Below are 12,176 nucleotides of genomic sequence, written 5' to 3'. Positions count from 1 at the left end.
TCCTGCCCCAACCTAGCTACTTTCATTTACAACAGCTCACTGTCCTCCTCCCTAGACAAGCTGGCCCCCCTCACTACACGCAGAATTAGGCCCCGACTGCTACAACCCTGGCAAACAGATGACACCAGAAGTCTCAGAAAACGTAGCCGCGCTCTTGAGCGCCTGTGGCATAAGACTAAGACCCAGGAAGACTTCACACAATATAAATCTGCCCTCCTAAAATACTACTCCTGCCTTCACACTGCCAAACAGACCTACTTTATCACACTCATCAACACCTTCTCATCCAGTCCACGTCAACTCTTCTCTACCTTCAACACTCTACTCTGTCCTCCACTGCCTCCACCCACCAACTCAATCACCGCCCAGGAGATTGCCAATCACTTCAAAACTAAGATTGATACAATTCATGAGGAGATCGCCAATGCGCAAAAACCTCCCCCATGCAACACCTCATGTCCACAGATACAGTCATTACTTCCCTCATTCAACCCTGCTACTACTACTGAGGTTGCTAAACTTTTATCTAGCACTCATCTAACCACTTGCCCCCTGGATCCTGTTCCCTCGCAAATGCTACGCTCACCCTCTGACTCGATTCTACGCTCTCTAACTCACATTTTCAACCTCTCCCTCTCTTGTGGCATCTTCCCAAACTCTCTAAAACATGCACTAGTCACCCCCATACTAAAAAAGCCCTCACTGGATCCCACCAATCTCAACAACTTACGTCCTATCTCCTTACTCTCCTTCTCCTCCAAACTTCTTGAAAGACTGGTCTACAACCGATTAAGTGACCATCTGACCATGAATAAACTTCTTGATCCCCTTCAGTCCGGTTTTCGCCCTCAACACTCCACGGAAACTGCTCTCCTTAAACTCTCAAATGACCTACTAATGGCTAAAGCCAATGGACACTATTCTGTACTACTTCTCCTGGATCTCTCTGCTGCCTTTGACACAGTGGACCACCCACTCCTCCTCGAAAAACTCCACTCCTTTGGTCTCCGTGACTGCACTCTTCGCTGGTTCTCATCCTACCTATCCCACCGCTCCTTCAGTGTCACTTACAACTCTACTTCCTCCTCTCCTCTTCCTTTTTCCGTTGGGGTCCCCCAAGGTTCTGTTCTCAGACCTCTCCTTTTCTCAATCTACACCACCTCCTTGGGTCAGTTGATTGCCTCCCACGGCTTTAAATATCATCTCTACGCTGATGACACCCAAATCTATCTCTCCACCCCCCAGCTCTCTCCATCTGTCTCCTCACGCATTACCAACTTATTAGCAGACATATCAGCCTGGATGTCACATCACTTTCTCAAACTCAACCTATCCAAAACCGAGCTCATGATATTTCCTCCCTCAGGTGCCACTTCCCCTGATCTCCCTGTCAAGATCAACGGCTCTACTATCAACCCATCTCCCCACGCCAAGGTCCTAGGTGTAATCCTGGACTCTGAACTAACCTTTCGACCCCACATTCTATCACTATCCAAAGCTTGCCGCCTCTGTCTTCGCAACATCTCCAAGATACGCCCCTTCCTAACCATTGACACCACAAAGCTTCTAATCCACTCCCTGGTCATCTCCCGCCTTGACTACTGCAACTCCCTCCTCATTGGTTTACCTCTAAATAGGCTATCCCCACTTCAGTCCATCATGAACGCTGCGGCCAGGCTCATGCACCACACAAACCGCTCAGCGTCTGCTACACCCCTCTGCCAATCCCTCCATTGGCTGCCACTCAGTCACCGAATTAAATTCAAGATACTAACTATAACTTACAAAGCCATCCACAACTTGGCCCCTAGCTACATCTCTAACCTAGTCACAAAATACCAACCTAATCGTTCTCTTCGCTCCTCCCAAGACCTCCTGCTCTCAAACTCCCTTGTCACCTCATCCCATGCTCGCCTTCAGGACTTCTCCAGAGCCTCCCCCATCCTCTGGAATGCTCTACCCCAATCCGTCCGTTTTTCTCCTACTTTATCCACTTTCAGACGATCCCTGAAAACTCATCTCTTCAGAGAAGCCTATCTGGCCCCCACCTAACAACTGTACATTTATCTTCTCAATCAGCACATCACCCACAGTTATTACCTCTTGTATCTCTTGACCTCCCCTCTTAGATTGTAAGCTCTAAAGAGCAGGGCCCTCTGATTCCTACTGTATCAAATTGTATTGTACTTGTACTGTCTACCCTCAAGTTGTAAAGCGCTACGTAAACTGTTGGCGCTATATAAATACTGTATAATAATAATACAGGCTAAATACATCGCAAGTCAGCCAGGAAAAATTATCTTCCCATTTCAAATTATTGACTATCTGCAACAAATGGTTGGTATATTTTAAGTAACCCGGTAACTTGTCTACTAAAGGTTGTAATTGTTTATCCAACCGTTGTCCAAGACTCTAAGGGACCCGATTCCTGATATAATCAGTCTCCCATGAAGGGGATTGAGTCCCTTATGAGTCTTGGCCAGATGGTAAAAGGTGGGGAGGATGGGATGTTCCTGGACCAGTGTATCTGCTTCTTTGCGGGTACATAACCTTTACCTGGCTCCCCTATCTACCAAACTGGAAAGCAGTGTCTTTTATCACCGTGTGGGGTCACTTTTTAATGTGGTGTACAGGAACAAGGAAGCCCCAGAACCTGCAGGATCAACATATAATTATTATTAGAAAGATTTTTATTAAAAATGAAAGGCACACATAGATACAAGCTGTAATTAGGAAGGTTTGATTTTTTATTTCTTTTTTTTTTTTTGTATTTGGGTTTAGAGGTGGCAGTAGAGCCAAAGATTTTTTGGCCCTACTTTTCTATGGATCACAGGAGTGCAGTTTGTTCTGCACGCCTGTGACCCATTTTCAACCAACAGCAGAGAAAAGCCTGCTGTCGGCTGACATCAATGAGCTGGTCCATGCTCTGAATCGAGTCCCAACTTTAAAGTCAGGATCCACCCAAATTTCAGTGAGCCGTTGAGAGCCTGAGCTAGCCGCTTCTGCCCCCTCCACAACCCAGCACTCCAGTGAGCACTGGCGGGGCAGAGCAGAGAGCCTGTGACTTACAGTTACCGGCTCACTGCTCACTAAAGACAGAGAACTGAGCAATTTAGTCGGGTTTGATCGCTCCGTTTATGGTCTTACAGGCGACGGGGGACAGATGCTGCATCCACCTAGGTAAGTATCTGTTTTTTTTTATTCCCGGAATACTCCAACTTTTTTAGTGTTTTTTTTTTTTTTTTTTTTTTTTTTTGCTGTCTGCTGCACGGGTATATTAAATATGGGTATAATAAATATGTTATGAACATTACTGTCTTGTTTGTTATACTCCACCTTTTTTCATATAAACTGAGGAGAAGAATGCATTTTAATACAAATGCCTTCTTCCTGTCACTTGTGACCAACTTTCATTGATCTTTTATGGGGCCAACTAGTTCTGACCTAGTTTTTTACTATTAGATTTTTTTTTTTTTTTTTTACACTCCTCAGAAATAGGTCTCTTGTAATCTATTTTAACTGCCTTGCATATCTTTAGTTTTCGAAAGGACAGTTTTTTTCTCATCTACTAAGAAATGTGCTCGATTTTTTTTTTCCTGTTTTGCAGAGAACCAAAATCCAGCACATCCCTGCTGACAGGACAGAGCTCTGCATTGTTTACATATGCAGAGCTCCGTCCAGCCTATCTCCTCGGCAATCAACGGGTGCCAGAGGACATCCATTGTCTGGCACCCGCTGATCAGCACCTGCTGTCCAATCATAGCAGAAGTGGCGAATGCGTGCCCCCTACCTGGAAGTGCAGAATCACAAAAATATATACGCCATTCTGCACAGAACGGCTGCCCTGTAGCAGTAAATCTGCTACAGGGCAGTTGGCAACGGTTAAAGCACTCCCACTTTTCTTAAGTGGTGCTTGTTGCAAGAATTTGATCCCATATAGCATAAAGTGCAGCTTAGTAAAGTTGGCTCTTTTTAAAATTTAGTGTTCCCCGTGCTACCTTCATGTCTCCCTTTACTATAATTTATGTTAAACGTAATTACTCTGTGATTGCAGTTTCCTGAATTATCCTTTACTTCCACATCTGCAGGTGCATTAACCCCTCAGCTTCCAGTCATTCATGCATGAGCATAAATCTATAGGCTATCAGGCCCCACTTGTGTGTGAATGCATCTGTGACCAGTCCCCAGTGCATCTGTGTTAATTTTTTTATTCCCCTAGTCTCACCCCCTCAGTGCCCTAGGTCCCTGCTCAGAAACAGCCATTTCATTGCCTACTCGCCATTGCATGTGTTAACCCCTCAGCAACCACTTCCCAAAGTGCATTACATGTCTCTTCTGCAAAAAAGAGCTACTTTAGTTCTGCTTTATGGTGGTGGTGGTGGTGGTGATGGCGCTGAGACGTAGATGGCAAACTTTCATTAAAAATCATACAGTTGCGCTCAAACGTTTGCATACCCTGGCAGAAATTGTGACATTTTGGCATTAATATTGAAAATATGACTGATCATGCCAAAACACTGTCTTTTATTTAAGGATAGCAATCACATGAAGCTATTTATTATCACACAGTTTTTTGGATCCTTTTAAATTCATAATAACAGAAATCACCCAAATGGCCCTGATAAATGTTTACATACCCTGGAATGTTTGGCCTTGGTACAGACACAGAAGGTGGCACACACGGGTTAAAATGGCAATTAAAGGTTAATTTCCCACATTTGTGGCTTTTTAAATCACAATTAGTGTCTGTATATGAATAGTCAATGAGTTTGTTAGCTCTAGTTTGTTAGATCTTGGCCTGGAATCCAAAAGAGCCCCTAATTTTCCACTTCTTAATACGTGATTAAACAGTACTGACTGGCATATTCAAGGCTTTGGATATTTTTTTATATCCTTTTCCATCTTTGTAAAGTTTCATTACCTTGTTACGCAGGTCTTTTGACTGTTCTTTTCTACCTCCTCGTGGCTCAGTGTCTAGCCTGCTTAGTGCATCCATGTGAGAGCTAACAAACTTCATTGACTATTTATACATGGACACTAATTGTGATTTAAAAAGCCACAAATGTGGGAAATTAACCCTTTAAATGCCATTTTAAAGAGGAAGTAAATCCTGATGGGTTTTACTTCCTCTTTTTTTCCCTGCAAAGGTAAAACATAAAGGGCTACTATGCATATATGTCACTTAACTTAAAATGAAGCCTGCGATGTCACCACTGTCCCTGCTGGCTGGAAGCATCCATCTTCAGCCCTCTTCCTTCGGGGGCCACGAACTCTGGCTCTGTGACTGGCTGGAGTAGCGTGACGGGAGTCGCCAGTCATGGCACAATCCCTTTAGAAACGGCACGACCATGCCCTTTCTAAAGTGCGAATGCGCCAATGACGTTGGCGCACGCGTATATTGTAAATATCTTTCCAGGCCAATATCTTTCCAGCACTTACAGGTAAGCCTTAATATAGGCTTACCTGTAGGTAAAAGTGGTTATACAGAGTTTACGATGAGGCAGTAAGCAAGAAAGCCACCAAGGAGCTCAATCAATAAAAAGCCACAAATAAATTCAAGCTTCTATATTGCAAAGACTTGAAAAAGAGGCAAGCGCCCCAAAACCTTGCCAGACGTTGGTCTACATGAGACACTGCATTGCACCTCCGGGCTATACCCATCAGGTTTGGTGGCAGAATAATCCATCACAAATTAGTTCAATCTGACAGTTGTGTTTTCGATGGATACAATTTGTTTTGTGTATTTCTACTTTAAGAGCAAGTTCACACCACATGCAGTCCAGTACGTTTTCTTTCAGCATCAAAAATGCATGGACAGTAGGTTATATGGTTTTCAATGGCATAGTTCACACCAGTGCAGTCAGTTCCAGTTCCAGGAAAAAAGTATAAAATGCGCAATTTTTTCTGCAATGGACTGTACTGGAAAAACGCACTGGAACATAAATTATCCTTATTTAAGGGGAAATAAATGCACTGGAAAGCATCAAAAACGCACCAAAAATGTGTAAAAAAAATGTGTCAAAGTGCATGCAGAAAAGCATCCAGACTAAATTTCTATGGTGGGAACTGGCCCTAAGGGCGGGAGGTCCCTCTATATTGTTGAACAGAGGGCTTTTGAGAAGTGACCACTTAGTTAAAGCTGTAAAAGTATTCTGTATCAAAGTAAAAATGGCAGCACCTTGTAGAAGTAAATGGTTTTGTTGCTCTGATGCAAAAATAATTGCAAATGTATTACTTTATTATATTACTTTGTTTCAGATCTTCCTTTTGATCCAGAAAAGAAGATGGAGAGACAGCCTGTACTCAAAGAATGCAGGTTATCGTCGTCTGGATCAGAATGTGAATGAAGCAATGCCTTCCCTTAAAAGAACCAATAATTATACATTCGAAGACTAAACTTTCTATATTACTTTTTTAGGGTATCATTGCCATAAATCTTTTGGACAGTTGGATTAGTTCAGATTAAAGTTTGATTTTTATTTTTTTTTATATTTAACAAACTCATATTAACTTTTATATTAATTGGGAATTCAATAAAGCCTTTAATCTTGTGAATGTAGGAATCATGCAATTGTACCTTTTTTTACATTTATTTTCAAGTATGAGCATGTGTGATGTGGTGTTGCATTAGCTCTGGCTTTAGGTAAATATGCAGTTAAATATGTTCAAAACGAAGTGAATATATTTTTATACTTTCAAAAATCTATTATTAAACTGAGTTTTAAAATCATATATACATTTCCATGTTGTGTTTCATTGATTTCTTGTCTCCTTTTTAAGCTGGACAGTCTTGAAGTTTTAAAACTGTACATGGCTTCCTGAAAATCTTAGCCCCCTCAGTACTCCTCAGCCCTGATACAAGCATTGGGCTGACTCTTGTGAGTAGTTATGCAATGATCAAAATGCTTTAATGGGTTGATGTCGTTTGAAGGAGTAGGAATTCCTAGGCAGGCTGCAAGTAGACTGCTGTAGGTAACACCTATATGATTCAGAATCCCATTATTAAAAACATGAATGAAAGGGGTGGGCAAGTAGGCAGTCAAGATGGGGAGGAAAGAGCTTAGATGATGATAGACATTCTCCAGCCAGTACATGGGGTGGGCTCTATCTGACATGCTGCAGCATCTAGAGCACACTGAGAAGCGTATAATGTGCAATGTAAGTAGAGTAAACAACTTCATTACAGGAGAGGAGCTAATAAGACACAAGTTCAGTTTTAAGATACAGGGCAAAAACCTCAGAAGCATATACTCGCTTTGCTTTCCTTCTCCCTCCTCTCAATTTAGGGCTCATTCACCCATGGACATTGAAATAACACATAATAAAGCATGTGGTTATGCACCCTACCAATCATTTTGAATGACACCTCAACCCACTCCCATAGTGTACAAACTTTAATTTCTGTGTTCTGCACTGCAAAAAAAAAAATCAGCATGCACTGAATTTTCATATGTTGTGCTGCATTGCATCCCATTCAATGGGAATGGGCTGTCTGGTGCAGTGCTCCTCAACATAAGGCAAAGCACAGAATTGCTATGAGATGTTTGTGCAATCAACACCATAGTTACTAGGAATTCTAATATCTAAAGTGACTTCTCACCCCACCCCATAGCATTTCCTGCTTAGAAGAGCCAAGTAAAAGTGTAAATTCAAAAACCTGCTACATTTATTTTTACATGCATTTGTTTTATGTCATGGTTGATTATTCAATTCCAAAAATTATCATTGCATTGTTGAATAATTAGTATGGAATAAACATTTATGTGTTCATCTACTGCACATTAGGGATGGGCAAACGGTTCGGCCCGAGCATAAGTTCGGGCTGAACTGCGGTTGTTTGGACATTCGGCAAACAACGAAGATTATGCGGTGTTCGCAGCAAATCCGAAAGCCACAGAACCCCGTTAAAGTCTATGGGACACTAACGTGAAAAACCAAAAGTGCTCATTTTAAAGGCTTATATGCAAGTTACTGTCAATCAAAAGTGTTTGGGGACCCCGGGTCCTGCCCCAGGGGACATGTATCAATGCAAAAAAAAAATTTCAAAACGGCTGTTTTTTCGGGAGCAGTGATTTTAATAATGCTTAAAGTGAAAAAACAAAAATGAAATATTCCTATAAATATCGTGCTTGGGGGGTGTCCTTAGTATGCCTGTAAAGTGGCACAGTTTTCCCGTGTTTAGAACAGTACCACAGCAAAATGACATTTATTAAAATAGTAGGACAAACCCCAAAAAATTCTTCAAATATATTAATAGTAAAAAGGTCATGTCTGAGCATGTAGGCCCTTTACAAAATAATCTAGAGTGGGTGACTGGGGACAAGGAGAAGGCTAATTTATTAAATACTTTCTTCAGCTCTGTGTATACAAAAGAGCATGGGGAAGCTCATGTCCATAATGGGGGTGGTATTGACACAGCCCCCAATGATCCACAATGGCTCAAAAGGGATATGGTCCAGAAATATTTAGACAGAATAAAAGTGGATAAAGCACCTGGACCTGATGGCATCCACCCACGGATCCTAAAAGAATTGAGCTCTGTAATTTCAAAGCCATTGTATCTAATTTTTAGGGACTCATTAATGACAGGAATGGTACCACTGGATTGGCGCAGGGCGAACGTGGTGCCTATATTTAAAAAGGGATCAAAGTCTTTACCAAGTAACTATAGACCTGTTAGTTTAACTTCTATAGTCGGGAAGATACTGGAGCGTTTAATAAAAGACCACATAGACGAGTTCTTGCTGGAAAAAAACATTTTAAGCAACAGACAGCATGGATTCATGAAAGACAGAAGTTGTCAGACAAACCTGATTTCTTTTTATGAAGAGGTAAGTAAAACCTTGGACAGAGGGGTGGCTGTGGACGTGGTTTACTTGGATTTTGCAAAAGCGTTCGATACAGTTCCGCACACACGGCTCATGTGTAAGCTAAAGTCTACAGGGTTGGAAATATCAGTTTGTAAATGGATAGAAAACTGGCTAAAAGACAGAATTCAGAAAGTAGTGGTTAATGATTCTTACTCTGAATGGTCTAAGGTTATCAGTGGTGTACCCCAAGGTTCAGTGCTGGGACCCTTACTCTTTAATATCTTTATAAATGATATTGGGTCTGGGATCAAAAGTAACATTTCTGTCTTTGCAGATGACACCAAGCTATGCAGTGGAATAACGTCCTTACAGGATGTCTCCAATTTACAAGCCGACCTCAATGCACTGTCTAATTGGGCGACTATGTGGCAGATGAGGTTTAATGTTGAGAAATGTAAAGTTATGCACTTGGGGGCTAAGAATATGCATGCATCATACATTCTAGGGGGAGTACAACTGGGGGAATCCGTAGTGGAGAAGGATCTGGGGGTTTTGGTAGATCATAAGCTCATAGCATGCAATGCCAAGCTGCGGTTTCCAAAGCGAGCAAAGTTCTTTCTTGTATTAAGAGAGGTATGGACTCCAGAGAGAGAGATATCATTTTGCCCCTGTTCAAATCATTAGTAAGACCTCATCTGGAATATGCCGTTCAGTTTTGGGCACAAGTTCTCAAAAAGGATATCGGGGAACTGGAGAAAGTGCAGAGAAGGGCAACCAAACTGATAAGAGGCATGGGGGAGCTCAGCTATGAGGAAAGATTAGAGGAACTGAATTTGTTCACTCTTGAGAAGAGGAGAATAAGGGGGGATATGATCAACATGTTTAAATATATAAGGGGTCCATATAGTGAACTTGGTGTTGAGTTATTCACTTTACGGTCAACACAGAGGACAAGGGGGCACTCTTTACGACTGGAGGAAAAGAGATTTCATCTCCAAATACGGAAAGGTTTCTTCACAGTAAGAGCTGTGAAAATGTGGAATAGACTCCCTCCAGAGGTGGTTCTGGCCAGCTCAGTAGATTGCTTTAAGAAAGGCCTGGATACTTTCCTAAATGTACATAATATAACTGGGTACTGACATTTATAGGTAAAGTTGATCCAGGGATAATCCGATTGCCTCTCTGGGATCAGGAAGGAATTTTTTCCCCTGCTGTAGCAAATTGGAGCATGCTCTGCTGGGGTTTTTTGCCTTCCTCTGGATCAACTGTGGGTATAGTATTGGGTATATTGTTTTTTTTGTTTTTTTTTGTTTTTTTTTATGGTTGGACTGGATGGACTTGTGTCTTTTTTCAACCTGACTAACTATGTAACTATGTAACTATGTATGTAACTATGTAACATTTCTAAAGAGAAAAAAGTAATTTAAAACTGATTGTGGCTGTAATGATTTGATGGTTTTTGGCAATATGGATAAAACTCATTGAAAAAATGGCATGGGTTCCCCCCCAGTCCATTACCAGGCCCTTTGGGTCTGGTATGACTATTAAGGGGAACCGCAAACCAAAAATTTTAAAAAAAAATCTCGTGGGGGTCCCCCCAAAATCCATACCAGGCCCTTCAGGTCGGGTATAAATATTAAGGGGGACCCTGCGCCAAATTTTTTTTAAAAATGGTGTAGGGGTTCCCCTCAAAATCCATACCAGGTCTGGTATGGATTTTAAGGGGAGCTCTGCACCACAATTTTAAAAAATATGGCGTAGGGGTCCCCCCAAAATCTATACCAGACCCTTATCCGAGTACACAACCTGGCAGGCCGCAGGAAAAGGGGGGAGCAAGAGAGCGCCCCCCCTCCTCAACTGTGAAAGGCCACATGCCCTCAACATGGAGAGGGTGCTTTGGAGTGGCCCCCCAAAGTACCTTGTCCCCATGTTGATGGGGACAAGGGTGTCATCCCCACAATCTTTGCTTGGTGGTTGTGGGGGTATGTGGGCAGGGGGCTTATCAGAATCTGGAAGCCCCCTTTAACAAGGGGACCCTCAGATCCCGGCCTCCCCCTATGTGAATTGGTAATGGGTACATTGTACCCCTACCATTTCACAAAAAAAGTGTCAAAAATAGTAAAAAAAAAGACAGGAGACACTTTGGGACAAGTCCTTTATTAAAAAAAAAAAAAAAAAGTCCCACAATGTAAATCCATCTCACGTCGCCCGACGAGCTGAAAAAAGAAAAAAAAAAGGACGCAACAGCTCCGCCTCTATGGGAGGCTCCCGCCGAGTGACGCTTCTCAGTGATAGCTGTTATATAGCTGAGGGCGGGGCCACTCAGTGACCTAAACGGATGGCCACGCCTTCCTCTGATGTCAGATGGGGCGGGGTCAGCAATATAACAGCTGTCATCGAGAAGAAGTGGCACTTGGCGAGAGCCTCCCATGGAGGCGGAGCTGTTGCGGCTTTTTTTTTTATTTTTTCGGCTCATCGGGCGAGGTGAGATGGATTTACATCGTGGGACTTTGTTATTTTTTAATAAAGGACTTGTCCCAAAGTGTCTCCTGTCTTTTTTTACTATTTTTGACACTTTTTTTTTGTGAAATGGTAGGGGTACAATGTACCCGTTACCAATTCACATAGGGGGAGGCTGGGATCTGGGGGTCCCATTGTTAAAGGGGGCTTTCAGATTCCGATAACCCCCCCGCCCGCATACCCCCACAACCACCGGACAAGGGTTGTGGGGATGAGGCCCTTGTCCCCATCAACATGGTGTTTTGGGGTGGCTTCTCCAAAGCACCCTCCCCATGTTGAGGGCATGTGGCCTGGTACGGTTCAGGAGGGGGGGCGCTCTCTCGTCCCCCCCTCTTTTCCTGTGGCCTGCCAGGATGTGTGCTTGGATAAGAGTCTGGTATGGATTTTGGGGGGACCCCTAAACCATTTTTTTTTTAATTTGGCGCAGGGTTCCCCTCAATTTCCATACCAGACCTGCAGGGCATGGTATGGATTTTGGGGGGACCCCCCACGCAATTTTTTTTTTTTACATTTTTGGTTCAGGGTTCCCCTTAATATTCATACCAGACCACAAGGGCCTGGGGGGGAACCCATGATGGTTTTCAATGAGTTTTATCTATCTATTTATAATTTTGCTGTGGTACTGTTCTAAACACGGGAAAACTGTGCCAATTTACAAGAATACTATAGACACCCCCCAGGCACAATATTTAAAGGAATATTTCATTTTTATTGTTTCATTTTAAGCATTATTAAAATCAGTGCTCCCGAAAAAACTGATGTTTTTAAAACTTTGTTTTGGCATTGATACATGTCCCCTGAGGCAGGACTCAGGTCATCAAACACTTTTTATGATAATAACTTGCA

General features: G+C 42.5%; 1 protein-coding gene across 1 annotated transcript in view; it reads left to right on the top strand.

Moving 5' to 3' along the window:
• Window positions 1–6,502, top strand: part of LG03H5orf15 (linkage group 03 C5orf15 homolog) — a 155,076-nt gene extending 148,574 nt beyond the window's left edge. Inside the window, exon 4 of the mRNA XM_073623574.1 lies at window positions 6,259–6,502. Within this exon, the coding sequence (XP_073479675.1) occupies window positions 6,259–6,396 (138 nt within the window). The 3' untranslated portion in view covers window positions 6,397–6,502. The remainder of the gene's footprint in view (window positions 1–6,258) is intronic.
• Window positions 6,503–12,176: the final 5,674 nt, after the last annotated feature.

Source organism: Aquarana catesbeiana, linkage group LG03 (assembly GCF_042186555.1).
Source record: "Aquarana catesbeiana isolate 2022-GZ linkage group LG03, ASM4218655v1, whole genome shotgun sequence".
Lineage (NCBI taxonomy): Eukaryota > Metazoa > Chordata > Amphibia > Anura > Ranidae > Aquarana > Aquarana catesbeiana.
This window is presented reverse-complemented; position numbering and strand designations above follow the sequence as displayed.